The 22,142-nt window shown below is 41.7% G+C and overlaps 1 protein-coding gene across 1 annotated transcript in view; it reads left to right on the top strand.

Moving 5' to 3' along the window:
• Nucleotides 1-15,924, top strand: part of slc45a2 (solute carrier family 45 member 2) — an 89,598-nt gene extending 73,674 nt beyond the window's left edge. Inside the window, exon 7 of the mRNA XM_067990784.1 lies at nucleotides 13,448-15,924. Coding sequence (XP_067846885.1) covers nucleotides 13,448-13,672 — 225 coding nt within the window. The 3' untranslated portion in view covers nucleotides 13,673-15,924. The remainder of the gene's footprint in view (nucleotides 1-13,447) is intronic.
• Nucleotides 15,925-22,142: the final 6,218 nt, after the last annotated feature.

Genomic DNA, 22,142 nt, shown 5'->3' with positions numbered 1-22,142 from the left:
GTGGTGTGAGGACTGGACTCTTCACACTTTCTGATGTTAGGAGAACCGTTCACATGCTCCTCCTCCTCCTCCTCCTCCTCAAAGTGGGTGGCAGATGTGGATGGGGCCTCCTCAAGCGGCACCCCTCTCTGTTGTTGCCCTCTGTGCTCTTGGGCAGGTGCTTGTGGCGCAGCACTGTGTTGTGGAGCTCCAAGTGGCGGAGGTGGATGCCGTGCCTGGCGAGGCTGGTGATGTTGCTGGACCTCCGATGTAGTGGTGAATGTAGCCATGGCACCTCCCCATCCTAATGGTGTGAGTTTGAGGGGGTCCGCAAAGTAGTTAAATACGTTTGAACAGAAGAATTGTGAGTGGAAAAGTAAGAATTTTCAGTGAAAACACAAAGATTTTGCAGCCAAATCTTTGACTGAAATAACAGAATGCCCTACTGCAATTAGCAACCTTTTCTCCCTATCTGTCAAATAAGCATTTGAATGTCTCACTGGCTGCTGGCTGAAACACATCTGTTGCAACAGGGTGTGTTTCTACAGCACGGGAAACACGCTGAGGATGCTTCAAAATCACACACCTGCCAAAATGTGGAGAAAATTAAGTAGTTCTACTACTTAAACTATCTCGACAACTGTGCAAAGTATGATTCCGTCAGCTTTAAATGCCGGTGGGACTTCCGCATTCGGGAAGCACGCGCGCACCCAGACACGTTAATGGGGATCCTGGAAGTCTGCGGGTTGGAGCCGGACTCCAAACCCGAACGGGATCTCCCCGATTTTTTGGAGCCTCCCACCCCCAATGCGCTCACAATTCCCTGGGAAAATCGAGCCCTAGTCCTCTGTTCATCCACACCCTTCACTGTCTTTCTATTGAGTGCACACTCCCATTCCCAGTCTATTTCAGATCTTGTATTGTGTAATGAGACAGGGTTAATTGGTAATCTTATAGTAAAGGAATCTCTGGGGAAGAGAGATCATATGAGAGAATTTCACGTTGAGCATGAGAGTGACAAACTTAAGTCAGAAACTAGAGTCTTAAACTTAAATAAAGCCAATTAAATAGGTACAAGGGGCAAGTTGGCTAAGGTAGATTGGGAAATTAGATTGAAAAGTGTGACAGTAGATAAGCAATGGTAAACATTTAAAGAAATAATTCAATATTCTCAATGAATATACATTCCATTGAGAAATAAGAACTCCATGGGAAAAGTGATCCATCCGTGGCTAACTAAAGAAGTTAAGGATAGTATTAGATTAAAAGAAGAGGCTTATAATGTTGCGAAGAAAAGTAGTAAGCCTGAGGATTGGGAGAGTTTTAGAAACCAGCAAAGGAGGACCAAAAAAATGATAGCGGGAGAAAATAGAAAATGAGAGTAAACTAGCAAGAAATATAAAAACAGATTGTAAGAGCTTCTACAAGTATGTAAAAAGGAAGAGAATAGCAAAAGTAAACGTTGGTCCCTTAGAGGATGAGACAGGAGTAATTATAATGGGGAATAACGAAATAGCAGAGACATTAAACAAATATTTTGTATCTGTCTTCACAATATAAGACACAAAAAGCATACCAGAAATGGTGGGGAACCAAGGGGCTAATAAGAGTGAGGAACTTAAAGTAATTAATATCAGTAGAGAAAAGGTATTAGAGAAACTAATGGGACTAAAAGCCGATCAATCCACTGGACCTGATGGCCTAAATCCTAGGGTTCTAAAAGAAATGGCTGCAGAGTTTGTAGATGCATTGATTGTGATCTTCCAAAATTCCTTAGATTCTAGAAAGGTCTCAGCGGATAGGAAGGTGGCAAATGTAACACCGCTATTCAAGAAAGGATGGAGAGAGAAAAAAGAACTACAGGCCAGTTAGCCTGACATCAGTCATTGGGAAAATGCTGGAATCCATTATCAAGGAAATGGTAACAGGGCACTTAGAAATTCATAATATGATTAGGCAGAGTCAACAAGGTTTTATGAAAGGGAAATCATGTTTAACAAATTTATTAGTGTTTTTTGAGGATGTAACTAACAGGGTAGAGAAAGGGGAACCAGTGAATGTAGTATATTTGGATTTTCAAAAGGCATTCAATAAGGTGCCACATAGAATCATAGGTTACAGCACAGAAGGAGGTCATTCAGCCCATCGAGTCCAGGCCAGCTCTATGCAAGAGAAATCCAGCTAGTCCCACTCCCCCGCCCTATCCCCATAAGCTCTGCAATTTTTTTCCTTTCAAGTACTTATCCAGTTCCCTTTTGAAAGGCCACGATTGAATCTGCATTCCAGATCCTAACCACTCGCTGGATAAAAAAAGTTTTTCCTCATGTCACCTTTGGTTCTTTTGCCAATCACCTTAAATCTATGTCCTCTGGTCCTGGACCCCTCCGCCAATTGGAACAGTTTCTCTCAACCTACTTTGTCTAGACCCTTCATGATTTTAAATATCTCTATAAAAATCTCTCAACCTTCTCTGTTCCAAGGAGAACAACCCCAGCTTCTCCAGTCTATCCATGTAACTAAAGTCCCACATCCCTGGAATCATTCTGGTAAATCTTTTCTGCACCCTCTCTATGGCCTTCACATCTTTCCTAAAGTGTGGTGCCCAGAACTGGTCGAACCAGTGTTTTATAAAGGTTCATCATGACTTCCTTGCTTTTGTACTCCATGCCTCTATTTATAAAGCCCAGGATCCCGTATGCTTTTTTAACTGCTTTCTCAACCTGTCCTGCCACTTTTAACGATATACCCCCAGATCTCTCTGTTTCTCTACCCCTTTTAGAATTGTGCCCTTTAGTTTATATTGCCTCTCCTCATTCTTCCTACCGAAATGTATCACCACATTTCTCTGCGTTAAATTTTATCTGCCACGTGTCTGCCCATTCCACCAGCATGTCTATATCCTCTTGAAGTCTATCACTACCCTCCTCAATGTTCACTACACTTCCAAGTTTTGTGTCATCTGCAAATTTGGAAATTGTGCTCTGTGTCATTAATTTATATCAAGAAAAGCAGTCGTCCTAGTACTGACCCCTGAGGAACACCACTGTACACCTCCCTCCAATCCGACAAACAACTTTTCACCACTACTCTCTGCTTCCTATTACTAAGCCAATTTTGTATCCATGCTGCTACTGCCCCCTTTATTCCATGGGGTTCAGTCTTGATGACAAGCCCATTATGTGGCACTTTATTAAATGCCTTTTGAAAGTACATATACACCAGATCAACCGCATTGCCCTCATCGACCCTCTCTGTTACCTCATCAAAAAACTCTATCAAGTTAGTTAAACACGATTTGCCTTTAACAAATCCGTAATGGCTTTCCCTAATCAATCCACACTTGTCCAAGTGACTGCTAATTCTGTCCCAGATTATCGTTTTTAAAAGTTTCCCCACCACCGAGATTAAACTGACTGGCCTATAGTTGCTGGGTTTATCCTTACACGTTTTTCTGAACAAGGGTGTAACATTTGCAATTCTCCAGTCCTCTGGCAGCACCTCCATATCTAAGAATGTTTGGAAGATTATGGCCAGTACCGCCGCAAATTCCACCTTTACTTCCCTCAGCAACCTAGAATGCATCCCATCTGGACCGGATGACTTTTCTACTTTAAGTACAGCCAGCCTTTCTAGTACCTCCTCTTTATCAATTATTAGCCTATCCAGTATCTCAACTACATCTTCCTTTACTGAGACTCTGACAGCATCTTCTTCCTTGGTAAAGACAAATGCAAAGTACTCATTTTGTAACTCGGCCACGCCCTCTGCCTCCATGAGTAGATCTTTTTGATCCCTGATCGGCCCCACCCCTCCTCTTACTACCCTTTTACAGTTTGCTTGCCTATAGAAGACTCTTGGATTCCCTTTAATGTTTGCCACCAGTCTATTCTCATAATCTCTCTTTGCCCGTCTTATTTCCTTTTTCGCTTCCCCTCTGAACTTTCTGTATTCAGCCTGGTTCGCACTTGTATTATCAACCTGACATCTGCCATATGCCCTTTTTTTTCTGCTTCATCTTACTCACTATCTCTTTTGTCATCCAGCAAGCTCTGGCTTTAATCGCCCTACCTTTCTCCCTTGTGGGAATGTACCTATATTGCACCTGAACCATCTCCTTCTTAAAGGCTGCCCATTGCTCAATTACAGTTTTGCCTTCCAATTTACTTGGACCAGATCTGTTCTTATCCCACTGAAATTGGCCCTCCTCCAATTGAGTATTTTTACTGTAGCGTGAACCATGTCCTTTTCCATAGCTATTCTAAACTTTGATACTATGATCACTGTCCCCAAAATGTTCCCCCACTGACACTTGCTCCACTTGGCCAGCTTCATTCCCCAGAACCAAATCCAGCAATGCCTCCTTCCTTGTTGGGCTGGAAACGTACTGGTCAAGAAAGTTCTCCTGAACACATTTCAAAAATTACTCCCCCTCTTTGCCCCTTATTACTGTTGCAATCTACATTTGGATAGGTACAGTCCCCCGTTATCACTACTCTATGACTTTTGCACCTCTCTGTAATTTCCCTGCAATTTTGCTCCTCTATCTCCTTCCTACTAGCTGGTGGCCTATAGAATACACCCAGTAATGGCACCTCTATTGTTTCTGTATATAAAAGGTTGTTACGCAAGATAAGGGCTCAGGGGGTTGGGGATAATATATTAGCATGGATAGAGGATTGGTTAATGGACAGAAAACAGAGAGTGGGAATAAATGGGTCATTTTCAGGTTGGCAGGCTGTAACTAATGGGCTGCCACAAGGATCAGTGCTTGGGCCTCAGCGATTTTACAATCCATATTAATGACTTAGATGAAGGGACCGAGTGTAATGTATCCAAGTTTGCTAACAATACAAAGGTAGATTGGAAAGTAAGCTGTGAGGAGGACACAGAGTCTACAAAGGGATATAGACTTGTTAAGTGACTGGACAAGAAGGTGGCAGATGGAGTATAATGTGGGAAAATGTGAGGTTATTTACTTTGGTAAGGTGAATAGAAAAACAGAATACTTTTTCAATGGGGACTATCAAATGTTGGTGGTGAGAGAGATTTGGGTGTCCTCGTACAAGAAAAAGAGTTTAGTATGCAAGAAAAAGTTAGTATGCAAGAACAGCAAGCAATTAGGAAAGCAAATGGCATGTTTTCCTTTATTGCAAGATGGTTGGAGTACAAGAGTAAGGAACCCTTGCTACAATTGTACAGAGCTTTGGTGAGACCACATCTGGACCACCGTGTACAATTTTTGTTTCCTTAACTAAGGAAGGATACTCTTGCCTTGGAGGTGATGCAACGAAGGTTCACCAGATTGATTCCTGGGATGAGAGGGTTGCCCATGAGGAGAGATTGAGTAGAATGAGCTTATACTCCCTCGAGTTTAGAAGAATGAGAGGTGATCTTCATTGAAACATATAAAATTCTGAGGGGGTTTGACAGGGTAGACGCTGAGAGTCTAGAACTAGGGGACATAGTTGCAGGATAAGGGGTCAGCCATTTAAGGCTGAGATGAGGAGGAATTTCTTCACTCAGAGGGTTGTGAATCTTTGGAATTCTCTACCCCAGAGGGCTGTAGATGCTGAGTCATTGAGTATATTCAAGGCTGAGATAGATAGATTTTTTGGACTCTAGGGGAATCAAGAGGTATGGGGATAGGGCAGGAAAGTGGAGTTGAGTTTGAAGATCTTAGGAAAAAGAGGGTGGTCAGGAGCAGTGTTGGCCCCTTAAAAACAGAAAGTGGGAATATTTTCATTGACAATGGGGAAATGGTGGACATGTTGAATGATTACTTTGCGTCAGTATTTACAAGAATGCCGGAAAATCCAAGAAAACTAATATTGAATCGGGGACAGGGACTCGATAAAATTAATATAAGTAAAGCAACAGTAAAGAAGAAAATAATAGCACTAAAGAGTGACAAATCCCCAGGACGAGATGGTTTCCATCCCAGGGCTTTAAAGGAAGTAGGTGAGCACATTGCAGATGCCCTAACTATAATCTTTCATGGTTCTCTAGATTCAGGAACTGTCCCTCTAGATTGGAAAATTGCACATGTCACTCCGCTTTTTAAGAAAGGAGAGAGAGGGAAACCAGGGAATTATAGACCAGTTAGCCTAACATCTGTTGTAGGGAAAATGCTGGAGTCTATAAATAAGAATAGGGTGACTGAACACCTCGAGAATTTTCAGTTAATCAGAGAGAGCCAGCGTGGATTTGTGAAAGGTAGGTCGTGCCTGACAAACCTGATTGAATTTTTTGAAGAGGTGACTAAAGTAGTGGGCAGGGGAATGTCAATGGATGTTATTTATATCGACTTCCAGAAGGCATTTGATAAGATCCCACATAAGAGACTGTTAGCTAAGATAGAAGCCCATGGAATTGAGGGAAAAGTAGGGACTTGGTTAGGAAGTTGGCTGAGCGAAAGGCGACAGAGAGTAGGGATAATGGGTAGGTACTCACATTGGCAGGATGTGACTAGTGGAGTCCCGCAGGGATCTGTCTTGGGGCCTCAATTATTCACAATATTTATTAACGACTTAGATGAAGGCATAGAAAGCCTCATATCTAAGTTTGCCGATGACACAAAGATTGGTGGCATTGTAAGCAGTGTAGATGAAAACATAAAATTACCAAGGGATATTGATAGATTAGGTGAATGGGCAAAACTGTGGCACATGGAATTCAATGTAGACAAATGTGAGGTCATCCACTTTGGATCAAAAAAGGATAGAACAGGGTACTTTCTAAATGGTAAAAAGTTAAAAACAGTAGATGTCCAAAGGGACCTAGGGGTTCAGGTACATAGATCATTGAAGTGTCATGAACAGGTGCAGAAAATAATCAATAAGGCTAATGGAATGCTGGCCTTTATATCCAGAGGACTAGAGTACAAGGGGGCAGAAGTTATGCTGCAGCTATACAAAACCCTGGTTAGACCGCACCTGGAGTAATGTGAGCAGTTCTGGGCACCGCACCTTCGGAAGGACATATTGGCTTTGGAGGGAGTGCAGCGTAGGTTTACTAGAATGATACCCAGACTTCAAGGATTAAGTTATGAGGAGAGATTACACAAATTGGGGTTGTATTCTCTGGAGTTTCAAAGGTTAAGGGGTGATCTGATCGAAGTATTAAGGGGAACGGATAGGGTGGATAGAGAGAAACTATTTCCGCTGGTTGGGGATTTTAGGAGTAGGGGGCAAAGTCTAAAAATTAGAGCCAGACCTTTCAGGAGAGAGATTAGAAAACATTTCTGCACACAAAGGGTGGTAGAAGTTTGGAACTCTCTTCCGCAAATGGCAATTGGTACTAGCTCAATTGCTAAATTTAAATGTGAGATAGATAGCTTTTTGGCAATCAAAGGTATTAAGGGAGATGGCCCAAAGGTGGGTATATGGAGTTAGATCACAGATCAGCCATGATCTTATCAAATGGCGGAGCAGGCACGAGGGGCTGAATGGCCTACTCCTGTTCCTATGAATGGCAGAACAGTCTTGAGGGGCCATATGGCCTACTCTTGCTCCTATTTCTTATGTTCTTATTCCATGTTTTTCCTCCCAAAATGTATTACCTCACATTTATTCACATGAAATTGCATCTCCCACCTGATTCCTTTCTGCTAACCTGTCTGTGTCTTCCAGAAGTCTTTTACAGTTCTCCCTGCTATTTGCCAACCCTCCTACTTTTGTGCCATTAGCAAATTTCATGATTGGTTGGGCCAAATGACCTATTTCTGTGTTGTAACTTCTGTGTACCCTTGCATGACTCGATTTGCTGTTCAGAAACCACCAAATTCAAAATTAGAGCATTGCAAAAAATGTTTAAGATTTTTGGTTGGCACAGCTGCCCACTTGTGCCACTGAAAGGTGCTACAGTGGTATATCCTCACCCTCCCCTATCTGAGCCAGCACTCTGAAAATGTACACATTCTTGCACAAAATATGCTGATCTCCCTGGCCCCAGGATTTGGGTCCCAGCTCCTCCACCAAAGCCCCCCAGAGGAATTCCAGGTCTATTATTTCAGAGTTTCGGAGGAAGCAAAATAAGGGCTTCAGGTGCTTTGGAGTCCCTGCGTGCTGCAGTTACTCAGATGTGTCATTTCCAAGTGAACTGAAGCCATCTGGTCTGTCACACACACGTACTCCATCAATGATGTGGAGATGCCGGTGATGGACTGGGGTGGACAAATGTAAGGAATCTTACAACACCAGGTTATAGTCCAACAATTTTATTTTAAAATCACAAGCTTTCGGAGATTATCCCCTTCACCTGACGAAGGGCATAATCTCCGAAAGCTTGTGATTTTAAAATAAAATTGTTGGACTATAACCTGGTGTTGTAAGATTCAATACTCCATTAAGGCAGCTGGGAACAAGAGATAAAGACATCTTCATGAGTGTTCAATCCTCCAGCACTTGAAAGGAATTACACATATATAAAAACATTTTAAAAACCAGAAGCTTACATAATCGTTCAAAGGATCCATAATTTAACTAGCAGATGTTAATGGGAACATCAAAGATTTCACAAATAGAAGAGAGTTCCTCATCATTTAGCATGGACAAAGTTGTGCATCGACTGTGTGACAAGGCAAAAGGAGCAAGGAATCCTTAACAGAAATAGCAGTTATCAGAAACTAGTTTGAATTTGCCAATTTTGACCTAACTAATCCTCTTCTAAAATGAAATGAGGAATAATTTCTCAAACTTGCACTCCTGATCCTCAGCACCCTAGTAGTCTTGCAGTGCAATGGCTTAATCATTATATCTTGGTCTCTTCCACGCTGTTCAATTGGGCATGTTTTTTTTCAATTCTTCAGAGACACAGGGCTGAATTATCTTCTGAATTTTGGGGTGGTTTTGATGCAGTACATAAGAACATAAGAAATAGGAGCAGGAGTAGGCCATATGGCCCCTCGAGCCTGCTCCGTTATTCAATAAGATCATGGCTGATCTTCAACCTCAACTCCACTTTCCTGCCCGATCCTCATATCCCTTGATTCCCCTAGAATCCAAAAATCTATCAATCTCAGCCTTGAATATACTCAATGACTCAGCATCCACAGCCCTCTGGGGTAGAGAATTCCAAAAATTCACAACCCTCTGAGTGAAGAAATTCCTCCTCATCTCAGTCTTAAATGGCCGATCCCTTATCCTGAGACTATGCCCCCTAGTTCTAGATCTCTAGTAAACTGAGTAAATTGAGACAGTAATGGCTACTGCTCAAAACTACTATTTCATGAATTTTCCTGCCAAAATATTACCAGTCCCCTTTAAAGCCCTTCGGAAATGTGTTGTTCCACAATTAAATGGGGTCAAAATGGGCATAGCTAACCTCTGTGACCCATTTTTCCAATTCCATCCCAAATTATTACTGCCACTATATAAATATTGGTATGAGCGTTACTAAGATATCCTTGAGGGGGCGATTGCTTGGAGGAAGCCATTTTGTTTGCTGCAGCTGAAGGTTGGTATTACTTTGCCTGCATATTGAACTGTTTTAGTACTTTGAGGTTTTGTCAGGACTTTTGCAACCATTTTTAGTCATCTCTGCAAATAGCATAGTTTTGGACTGGGGTTGTGGGTTTTCCAATTGGAATCCTCTATTGTGTTATGAAGAGGAGAAGGAGGAAGAAATGGATGAGGCTAGATTGGCGGCACTTAGAGTGAGGCATCGTGGAAGACGTTTGTTTCCTCCACATGCGTACCCACTCAGCTCGGTTTAGAGGCTAAGAAGGTCTTTCTTAGACTTTTATGAATATCATTGTCTCAAAAAAATTGAGCTTTCCCTTGGAGGTGAGTGTGGAGAAATTCCAACTGCTTCCAGCAGGAGAACAGCATTGTCTGTACCAGTCAAGGTCATACTGCTATGAATCTCTTTCCCATGGAACCTCCAGGCACATTAGTCAGGCAGTAGCTCACCACTATATTTGAGGGTCACTGATGCTCTCTACAGGCGTGATGCCAGAGAAGCAGATAGATGGAGAGCTATCCAGTTCTACAGACTGGCAGGGTTTCTACAGATGCAAGGAGCAGTTGATAGAATGCCTATGCCCTGAAAATCCCCCTCAATTTCAAGAGCAGAAAAAGCTTTCATTCCATTAATGTGCAGCTAGTAGGCGATGCTAACCACCTTATCCTGCACATGAATCTGCTACCCAGGAAGCTGCCACAGCTTCTCCTGCCGGCCTATGATAACTATCGCCTCCTGTTCATGCAGACTCAGGTGGCTGGAATTTCTGCGGGGCTTCTCCCGATAGTCCACCATAACTTCAGCGAGAGATCATCGGAAACACGGAAAAATGGCATAAGTTGCCTTTTACTCTGTTTCTGCAGGGTTTCTGCCAGAGTTGCAGCGGGAGATCGGGAAAATTAGCAAAAATTGTACGCCATGGTTTTTTGTGATGGTCCTCCTCACCTAATTGCATTTCTTTGGCATTATGGGCCAGCTTTTCCTCTTATTGAAGGCATGTGAGTGCCATGAACAATTCACCCATAGATCTCCTGCATCTCATTACAACAAGAGTTACATGTGCATTATCTCTTTAAATGAAGGCAGAAATTACTTGCGAAATAACAGTGAGCTCAACAGCGCTCACCGTTGTTCGTGGCGAAATGGAGGAGCAAGTTCTGGCGTTCGCACACGTGCAGTGAAATGCGAAAATCTGGAACTTGCTCTTACTGATTCACCGGCAATATGATAACTTCAAATTAAAGGGATATCACACGCTGCAATCAGAGAAACCATTGAAAAAGCATCAACTTGCTTATCTGCCCAGCTGGAAAGTAACTAATTATGCCACAAAACAGGTATGCTTAAAAATACCAGGTCTAAACTAAGTTTTAACAGCACACTAAGTCTTAATGACTGCCAAACAACTAAAAATTAACTTTTAAAAATATGGAGTCTCATTACTCCCTATTTTAATAGTTTTTGGTTATTAAAAACTTTAAAAATTTTTTTTTAACTTTTCCCTTCTGTCTCTTTTATTTAATTATTTCTTACCCTCCTTTTTTGTTGTCTATAACTGTTTTTACATTGATTTTAATGTTGTACCTTTCACATTGATTTTAATGTTGTACCTTTCACTTCTTGCTTTAACGTTCCAAGCCTGCAGAGAGTTGCACAGCTTGTCAAAAATGCTGCGATCTTCTCGGTCAAGGGGAGAGATCGCTCCTCTCACTTCTCCCAGGGTCCTAGCTTCACTTGAACTGAAGCTGGGCTCTTCTCCGCTTCCTATTCGAGGAAGTGCCCGAAGAATAGGTCACGGTAAGTTAGTGGGTTAGTATAAATCTATGGAGCAGCGAGCACTGTTGGTTTGCTGCTCCGAGCAATTTCTGCCCCGACATGCCTTGAAAACGAGCAGAAGCTCTTGTGGCAGACAAAGTGAATTGACAGAGTGGTTTTGAGTAATGATGGTGCTTGAGTGTTTGCAGAGCTTGCCCTTCGAATAAATGATTTTATCTAACACTCAGGTTCTGATAAAAAGTGTAACGGGTGAGTGAAGGCTGTATCTGCGGTATAGGATGCGGATTGGCAACAGTGTCTTGACTTTCCTTGGCCATCCTTGAGATATCATTGAATCTCAGTTTGCACTGTTTGATAGTACTGACTGCTTCTGGCATCTCCCTCCAGACAGTCTGTACCGCCCTCTAAAGAGGCTTCCTGGCCTCAGTGCCCAACTTTCTTGCTCTTCTGGCCTTGACTTCTGCCAAAAGGACTTCCATGGATGTATCAGAAATCTGGGGGCTGCTCCAGCTGCTGATAGCCCCAAGGCTGCTGCTCTGATAGATTGGCCATTTCTGTTTCTTTCTCACCTCAAACACTTTTACTTGGCTGCAGCATTTCAACTGTGGCAGCATTGAATTTCCTTCCCTCTCAGTGGTGGTAAACCTATGGGGAGCAATATTACTGCTCCAAACTCACCCCACATAACTAATGAGGCCACAGGAAGATAAAGTGCAGGATTAGTGGCTGAGTCAGGTAGTCGTGCTGTGCCGCTAACCCGCCAATTGGAAGAAAATCCAGCCCACGGTTTCTCCAAGTATTTGGCAAGTCTAACTGTCAGCTATCACCTTTGCTGGCCATCTTCTTATTTCTCCTTCATTTTATTGCCATTCTTGGCCTCCTTGTCTCCTCTGCCCTGAATTACCAAAACTACTTCCAGGGCACTTAGCAATAGAATTTCCATCGGGATTCTCCCAATCTCTTGCCATAGCTTTGGCAGAAGGTCGACGGAAACCCTGGCAAAACGGCGGAAACATCAATTACATCGTTTCTCTGGGATCCCTGCCGAAGTTATGGTGAGAGATGGGGATGTGCACCAACAAGAAAATAATGGGGCAGAAATCGGTCCTGAAATAATGGAGGAGCTCAATTGCACTCTCCATTGTTAATAATGGCAAATTGAAGAGCAGGTTCACACATGCGCAGTGAAATGCGGAAATCCGGAACTTGCTCCTAATGGCTTGCTGGTGATAATGACAGTTTTGAATTAAAGGGACTTTGCACACTGCAATCAGAGAAATCATTGAAAAAACACCAACTTGCTTATCTGCCCAGCTAGAAAGTACTAATTACGCCACCTAACAGGTACGCTTAAAAATAGAGGCCTAAACTAAATTTTAACAGTGCGGTAAGTCTTAATGACTGCCAAACAACTGAAAATTAACTTTTAAAAATGTGGAGTCTCATATTATCCTTATTTTAATAGTTTTTGGTCATTAAAAAAAATTACATTAAAAAAATTAAAATCTTTTTTACTGTTCCCTTCTATCCCTTTAATTCAACTATTTCTTTGGCTTTTTATATAAAAAAAAATAACAATTTTATTTACAATGACATACAGAATACTAACTTTAAATGAATGAAGTCTGCTTGCCTTCTTGAGCAACGCAGTCTGAATCTGTGGGCATGACTTCTCTTCCTGACAGATTTTGTGGGCATGTCTTCTCCTCTCTCAAATTTTTCCAGCAACTCAAGCTGCTCAGTGGCTGGGTTGATAGCGCACAATTTTTTTAAAAGTTCAAATTCAAGCAATTCAACGCCACAGAGTCCGTAGTAAGTATTTTTGGTAATTTAATTTGCAGGATCGGCATGAACATTGCCTTGCTGTTTGGAACGATTTCTGGCCCAATACATTTCTTTTAGCATTTTCTTAAAGGAGCACCATTTTCATGATAAAGTGTCTGGTGTCCCTTTATTCATTTACTTACAAACATGAGCTACAATGAGGTAAGTCACCGCAGAGTGCAACTTTGCTTCACTTGCTGCTGTTATCATGACAAAAATTATCCATCCCTCTTTTAGTTCTCTCTCCTTGAACAAAAATTGTTTTGTCAAATCACATATTTTTCTTGACGATCGTGCCCCTTTAAAATGAAATAAATGATGATGATAATAAGGATTACAGTGCTCATAAAGTTCCTGTGAGATTGAATCCTCAATTTTTCACGTGGTTATGGTCTTTCTCTGTTTTCAGATGCAAAGAGCAAAAGACGGAAAAGCTTCGGATGAAAGCAGGGGTAAAGGTAGTGACTGTGCCGCACTCACTGCTATGGTGCAGTTGGCACAAATCCTGGTCGGAGCGGGAGTTGGGGCTTTGGTGAACTTGGCTGGCACTGTGCAGGTTGTTGTGATTACTTCATCTGCCATCTCCTTGATTGGCTGTTGCTTTGTCTCATTGTTTATCCAATATGTTCAGTGAGATCACAAAAGTGTAAAGATAATGATCAATTTTTTTTTAACTTCCTTAAACATTCTGATTTGTTAACTGTGCCTTGCATTCAGCTCCCCCAATAACTCCAACAGAGCCATAACTCTGATATAGTATGGTAATCGATCCTATCATGGTCTGGGTCCTTTCCTGAGGCCTCACCAGGACTCACGCCAATTCTTAGATCATGTGAGTGTCGCTGAGCCTTTTAAAGGATGTACGGACAGAATTGTTGAGTAACGAGTATGAAACTGAGCTGTACAGACCAGGAAGTTTACTGTCTAGTATGAAACTGAGCTGTGCAGACCAGGAAGTTTACTGTCTAGTATGAAACTGAGCTGTGCAGACCAGGAAGTTTACTGTCTAGTATGAAACTGAGCTGTACAGACCAGGAAGTTTACTGTCTAGTATGAAACTGAGCTGTGCAGACCATGAAGTTTACTGTCTAGTATGAAATTGAGCTGTACAGACCAGGAAGGCACCAGGTTTAATTCCCAGTCTGTGCTGAGTTAGCTGATCTCAGCTGGGACAATAGTAGGGATGCTGCAATTGTCAATGCTTTACTGCTTGGAGAGGGAAAAAATTACCTGGATGCAGGTGCCTGATAGCTATCTAGGGACTTCTGCTGAAGAATGCGTGATCAAGTAACATGCAGCACTCACTAGGGCTGATTCCCTGATTAGGTGCTCTGGGCACTAGCAAGGAATGCTGGTCAGGAATTTGGGGGCTTGCAGATCTTGATGTTGTATGTATTTAAATTAATGGGCATAAAATGAGAGTCTCCGAGCCCATGATTCCCTGACCAGTGCGCCCCGTCCCACTCCAGACCAGGAATGCCCGATTGGGGAACTACTTCTACTGTATAGTTTACTTAGATGAGGTACCAGAGAGTGCCTGGTATAGCCCAACACCAATCAGCACCTTCAGGAGATGGGAGTGGGAAGAGTAAGAGAATGTGTTATGGATATCTATAAATGCATTAAAAGTAAATGTGTGGGACTTGATTGTGGCCAAATATAATTGTGAATTTGACTTTCTTTTTAAACAGCTTTCTTTTTGTCCTATGAGTTCTTCCCCTCCCTGTAACCTACAAACAAGGCATAGATGTTTTTTTTTTCTTAACAGACAAGAATCAATCAAGGATCTTATTTCACACCACACTCCTCATAATTTTCTTTTTTAAAGGACTTATTACCTTGGAGTGAGATTGGGGAGGGTTCCCTTCCTGGAACAGTGAACCCTCATTTTAAAACACCATGGGGTAGATCTTGACTTTGTGCGATAGTGTAAAATGGGTGATAACGATTCAGCAGCCCTTTTTACATCTCTCCCCATTTTTTTTATTTCTGTTGACTTCAATTGGGAGAGATGTAAATCAGGCTGCTGACTCGCTATTACCCGTTTTACACTATCGCACAAAATCAAGATCTGCCCCCATCTTTTAAAAATAAATTAACTACAAAAAACAAAAGATGTCCATGTCATTGTGCCAGTGTATATTTTTCTGTTTATAAAACCTGAAAAAAACTTTACAGGGTAACAATGGCTGTCACAATATCCATGAATCTGGCAGCTAGGCTTAAAAAGCACAAATTCCCAATCAGTCACCTAATGTGGAAGTTCGAGCTGAAGATGCTACACTTTACTGTGTACATTTAAAACTATGGTTCGGTCTCATCACCATGAACTTATGACCAGCAAAATCGCTTTTTGTGATTAGGGATTGACATATTTGTGAGTTTGAGCAACTTTACCTTACACTCAAATTTTAAAAAGCTTCATTCGGGACCAGAGTTTATTAAAAAGCGATTTGTAATAACTCTATACTGTAGTTTAGAAATAGATTTTACTGTAGTAGAAATATTTTTTGAAGGGAACCATTATCATCAAAGTGTTTGACAAGCTTGTTTTCTATTTTTATTTATAAGCTTACAACATGATGTAAGAAACTCACAATTTATACATAAAATGATACACAGCTCTTCTCTTCCTCCCCCCTCCAACAAAAATAAAACAAGTTTATCAAGCACTGTTTTATCAACAAAGCATCCCTCTCTCATTCAGGCTTTACCTAAGTCTCTTGGCAAATAATGACCTCAACCCAATTAATGAGCAATGCTGATAATGTGCACAACTGTATAAGACTCTAAGTATATGTATATGCAAGTACTATATAACTTGTAATGCACTATATTGTATCATGATCTGAGCATGGTTAAAATTTTGTGCAAAATAATAAAAGAAAGGACCTTTAAATGAAGAGGCTCTTGTTAAATATATCTTTAGTAGGCAAATATCTCATGTGGCAGATTTTATTTCTCACTGATCTTTCTCGGGCAATTTTCTACCCTCTCCTGAAGGCTGATTCCTTGCTGGAGTAGGGTCCCATAATATTGGTAGTCCTCTGGGCCTTGCCAAAGTAGTCATTATTCAAGTACGAGCCTTGACAGTGAGTATCAGCAGGCTGTTCTACCATATGGGACATCACAGCTCTGTCCTATCCTGTTTTCACCCATCCTCCACGCCTGCGTACTTTTAACAGGTCGAAAGATAGAAATAAGCAGCAGGGACTCGAGTTGATTTTTCCTTCTCTAACCCAGGAGGCTCAGGCCATTTGCAGTATCCCTACTGCACACTTCACTGAGATCAGATAACTATGAGACCAGGGATCAAACCTGGTCTATATGGTTCAGTTACTTACCAATTAAACTCATTGAGCACAGTTAAAACAAAAGCAAAATACTGCAGATGCTGGAAATCTGAAATAAAAACAGAAAATGCTGGGGAACACTCAGCAGGACAGGGTGGAACACTCAGCAGGACAGGGTGCATCTGTGAAAAGAGAAACAGAGTGAAAGTTTTAGGTCAATGCAAGTACAGAGCTAGGGAAAAGGGGAGGGAGGAAAGAACAAAAGGAAAGGTCTGTGATAGGGTGGAAGGCAGGAGTGATTAAATGACAAAAGGGATGATGGTGTAAGGTAAAAGGGAGTTTTCTAAACTGAGATGTCTGATTTTAAAAATGCACCTGTAGATGTAACAGTAGAAAGAGTCATATCAGCATTAAATCCTGCAAGCTTATCATGAATAATGTGCTGATCACCAATGAGAAAAGTTGCTGTGGTATGTACTTTAATGATTATTAACAGTTAAAAGATTGGTTTAAGAAGTCATCTGAAAAGATTTCTACCTGCCCTGGTGTGATTTATTACACACACAAGTTACAATGTGCAATCAGGCCATTCAGGCCAATCAATCCATGTCAGGTTGTTGTTTACCCTCCACATGAGAAAATAGTCCTAATCAGATTTACCCACCCTGTTCCCATAACCCATTACTCCCTTTTCCTTCATCTACCTATCCAATCTAATCTTGAATGTAGACATAGTTTCTGCCTTAACCACTCCCCCCTGGAAGTGAATTCCACAATTCTCTGTGTCCTATTTTCTAAATCTCTTACATTTAATCTTTTATCTCTAACCTCTTGTTCTGGACTCCTCAACTGCATAAAACAGTCTGCTTCTATCCATCCTGCCCCGTCCTTTCATAATTTTAAACACTTCTATCAGATCTGTAGCCTCTTTGCATTGAATGTCAAAGAATATTTTGTAAAATAAGCAGTTTTATGCTTATTTGGTCTTTATTGTGCATAAATACTTTTGTACCAGGAGCATTACTTGATTCAGTTATTATAAAGTTGTGCTTTCTTGCATATTATATTTTGAATTGCTGAATGTACAGTTGTTCGAATAAAGTAAATTTAATTTCCTCTGGTGGAAATCTCTAGGTGTTATCCGGTGATCTTTGCTCGAGCCAAATCACAATCTCTAATCCAGCCATCTTCTGAAGGTCTGGTGTCTCTGGGTGGGGCCCAGCTTTCTTCTCATGCTTTTTTTCTTGCTCTCATTCCACCATCAGGTTTATCAAAGTCAGAAAAGGTGCCTGAAATGGAGTTTTCTAAGCTGAGATGTCTGATTTTAAAAATGCATCTGTAGATGAAACAGTAGAAAGAGTCACATTAGCATTAAATCCTGCAAGCTTATCATGAATAATGTGCTGATCACCAACAAGAAAAGCTGCTATGGTACGTACTTTAGTGATTATTAACAGTAACTGGGCTGCCTATCAATTGTTACTTCCACTGTATTACTGTCACTGCACAACATATATGCCTACAGTCAGATTTTGTGTGTTCCAGCACTGTGGCATTTTTAAATGATGATATATAGTTGTCTTGATCAGAGCTATTCAATTAGAATCAAAGAACGTTACAGTACAAGTCTGTGCTGTTGTTTTTCTCCACAGGAGCCAGATAGACTAATTTCCACTCTCCTGCTCATTCATCGAGGTGTCATTTTGACTGCGATAGTGTAAAATGGGCTGCCGACTCGTTATCACCCATTTTACACTATTGCCCAAAGTCACAATTACCCCTATCATACCATTTAATATTCCTCTTTTTCAAGCAATTACATAATTCCCATTTTAAATAAATTATGGACTCTGCTTCAACAATTGTTTGTGATTTCCACATTATAAACATCCTCTGTGTAAATAATTTTTTTTGTAACCTCCACTTTAATTATTTTTTGTGGTTATCTTAAATTCATGCCCTTTTGTTACTATCTCGCCAATCAGTGGAAGCAACCGATCATTGTTTACCGTAACTCTTCATAACTTGAAGACTTCTATTGGAGAACGAGTGGCTTTTACTTTTACGACTCTCCATCAAGTCAAATCATGACAAAGACACAATTATTGGCCAGGAAATTCCTCAGAGCAGCTCCTGCCCCACCAGCATTACTTCGCCGGAAGTGTGGGGTAACCCTGGTTACACACATTGGTGCTGCTGGCGGTTAGAGATCTCCACTGGAAGTACAGACTCATCACCTTACTCCCTTTTATTTCAGTCCTAGCTGGGATATATATTCTATTTTATAATTAGATTGAAAAGGATGTTTTTTCTATGTGCAATATGTGTCTAGATAATTTGTAATGCCTGACAGTTCCATAAAACAGGCAAATCTGTTTTTATTTTAGATTTCCATCATTTGCCATTTTTCTTTTAATCTCTAATTTACATGGCTTTACATTGTTTGGTATATTTATTTCCCATGTTCTAATGCTCCTACTCTGAAAAATGTATCTTGTGGTCCTGAGTCCCACAATAGATGGTACCAAGTAAGGCATGATGGCTATAAGGAACCAATAGGGAACAGGCCATACAGATGGGCTGATGTTGGGCGGTTTAAAACTACGTACTGGGGTGGGTTTTATTTTTATTATTATCCACCAATTCAAATCATGGCAAAGACACAATTATGGATGTTATTATTTTAACTGGTTTATCTACTTGATCATTTCTGTTCTTATGATTTTCTTCATACCATGCTGCTAATGAAAGCCTCGGGGGCTTCCAGCGTCCATTAAATTGTACCCCAGCAATAGTCAGTGCCTTCATGAAAGGAGGGGCAAAACTCTTGTTATATGTCATAGAGTCATAGAGTCATAGAGTTATACAGCACGGATAGAGGCCCTTCAGCCCATCGTGTCCGCGCCGGCCATCAGCCCTGTCTACTCTAATCCCATATTCCAGCATTTGGTCCGTAGCCTTGTATGCTATGGCATTTCAAGTGCTCATCCAAATGCTTCTTGAATGTTGTGAGGGTTCCTGCCTCCACAACCCTTTCAGGCAGTGAGTTCCAGACTCCAACCACCCTCTGGGTGAAAAGGTTCTTTCTCAAATCCCCTCTAAACCTCCCGCCTTTTACCTTGAATCTATGTCCCCTTGTTATAGAACCCTCAACGAAGGGAAAAAGCTCCTTAGTATCCATCCTATCTGTGCCCCTCATAATTTTGTACACCTCAATCATGTCCCCCCTCAGCCTCCTCTGCTCCAAGGAAAACAAACCCAATCTTCCCAGTCTCTCTTCATAGCTGAAGCGCTCCAGCCCTGGTAACATCCTGGTGAATCTCCTCTGCACCCTCTCCAAAGCGATCACATCCTTCCTGTAGTGCGGCGACCAGAACTGCACACAGTACTCCAGCTGTGGCCTAACCAGTGTTTTATACAGCTCCATCATAACCTCCTTGCTCTTATATTCTATACCTCTTATATTTACCTGAGGAAGGAGGAAGCCTCCGAAAGCTTGTGAATTTAAAATAAAATTGCTGGACTATAACTTGGTGTTGTAAAATTGTTTACAATTCTATACCTCGGCTAATAAAAGCAAGTATCCCATATGCCTTCTTTACCACCTTATCTACCTGTTCCGCCGCCTTCAGGGATCTGTGAACTTGCACACCAAGATCCCTCTGACCCTCTGTCTTGCCTAGGGTCCTCCCATTCATTGTGTATTCCCTTGCCTTGTTAGTCCCTCCAAAGTGCATCACCTCGCACTTTTCCGGGTTAAATTCCATTTGCCACTGTTCCGCCCATCTGACCAACCCATCTATATCGTCCTGCAGACTGAGGCTATCCTCCTCGCTATTTACCACCCTACCAATCTTTGTATCATCAGCGAACTTACTGATCATACCTTTTACATTCATATCCAAGTCATTAATGTAGACCACAAACAGCAAGGGACCCAGCACCGATCCCTGTGGTACCCCACTGGCCACAGGCTTCCAGTCACAAAAACAACCTTCGACCATCACCCTCTGCCTTCTGCCACTAAGCCAGTTTTGTATCCAAAGTGCCAAGGCGCCCTGGATTCCATGGGCTCGTACCTTCTTGACCAGTCTCCTGTGGGGGACTTTATCGAAGGCCTTACTGAAATCCATGTATACCACATCCACTGCGTTACCCTCATCCACACGCCTAGTCACCCCCTCAAAAAATTCAATCAAATTAGTCAGACATGATCTTCCCTTGACAAAGCCATGTTGACTATCCCTGATTAATCCTTGCTTCTCCAAGTGGAGACTAATTTTGTCCTTCAGAATTTTTTCCAATAATTTTCCTACCACTGATGTTAGGCTCACTGGCCTGTAGTTCCCCGGTTTTTCCCTACTCCCCTTCTTGAATAATGGTATTACATTAGCGGTTCTCCAGTCCTCTGGCACATCCCCTGTGGCCAGAGAGGTTCTGAATATATGTGTCAGAGCCCCCGCAATCTCCTCCTTTGCCTCACACAGTAGCCTGGGATATATTTCGTCCGGGCCTGGGGATTTATCCATTTTTAGGCCTGCCAAAACCGCCAATACCTCCTCCCGCTCAATGTTAATATGTTTGAGTATATCACAGTCCCCCTGCCATATTTCTATGTCTACATCGTCCTTCTCCATAGTGAAAACAGATGCAAAAAATTCATTTAGAACCCCTCCTACATCTGCCGGCTCCACACACACATTGCCATTTTTGTCCCTAATGGGCCCTATTTTTTCCCTAGTTATCCTCTTACCCTTAATATACTTATAAAACATCTTAGGATTTTCCTTTATTTTGCTCACCAGTGTTATTTCATGGCCCCTCCTTGATCTCCTAATTTCTTTTTTAAGTATCCCCCTGCACTTTTTGTACTCCTCTAGGGTTTCCTCCGTCTTTAGCCTTTTCTATCTGCCAAAAGCCCTCCTTTTTTTCCTAATCCATTCTCGTATATCCCCTGACATCCAAGGTTCCCTGGAGTTCTTGGAACCACCCTTGACCTTTACGGGAACATGTTGCCATTGTATGGTCTCAATCTCCCTTCTGAAAGACTCCCATTGCTCTGATGCGGATTTTCCTACAAGCAGCTGATCCCAGTCCATTTTGGCCAGATCCTGCCTTATCCTATTAAAATCGGCCTTCCCCCAATTTAGAACCTTTATTTCCGGCCCCTCCCTGTCCTTTTCCATGACCACCTTAAATCTCACCAAATTATGGTCACTGTCACCAAAGTGCTCACCTACTAGCACTTCTTCCACTTGGCCGGCCACATTCCCTAGAATTAGGTCCAGTAGCGCCCCCTCTCTTGTAGGACTTCCTACATGCTGGCTCAAAAAGCTCTCCTGGATGCACGTTAAGAATTTTGTACCCTCTAAGCCTTTTACACTCTGAGTATCCCAGTTAATATTGGGGAAGTTGAAATCCCCCACTATTATTACCCTATTATTTGCACAATTTTCTGAGATTTGCCTACATATCTGTTCCTCTATCTCCCCCTGACTGTTTGGGGGCCTATAGTACACTCCCATCAAAGTGCTTGCCCCCTTTTTGTTTTTAAGCTCCACCTCCCAATTGGATTTGGGGAAAATAACTTTTTAATTATTCACCAGTTGATGTTTCTTATTGACTAACACTTAATTTTGGACCAGCTGTGTGACGTATGGGACAACTGATGACAAAGCATAGCTGGTGTGTTTGGGAAGCCATTTCAAATTGACTCAGTAGCCGATGCAAACAAATAATATGATTATGTGTGCATTCAAAAAAAGCACTTTAAATATTATTTGACAGAATATTAACCTTAGGTAATGCTGT

This window comes from Heptranchias perlo, chromosome 1, assembly GCF_035084215.1.
Source record: "Heptranchias perlo isolate sHepPer1 chromosome 1, sHepPer1.hap1, whole genome shotgun sequence".
NCBI lineage: Eukaryota > Metazoa > Chordata > Chondrichthyes > Hexanchiformes > Hexanchidae > Heptranchias > Heptranchias perlo.
Note: the sequence above shows the minus strand (reverse complement) of the source record. Positions and strands in the feature narration are given on the sequence as shown.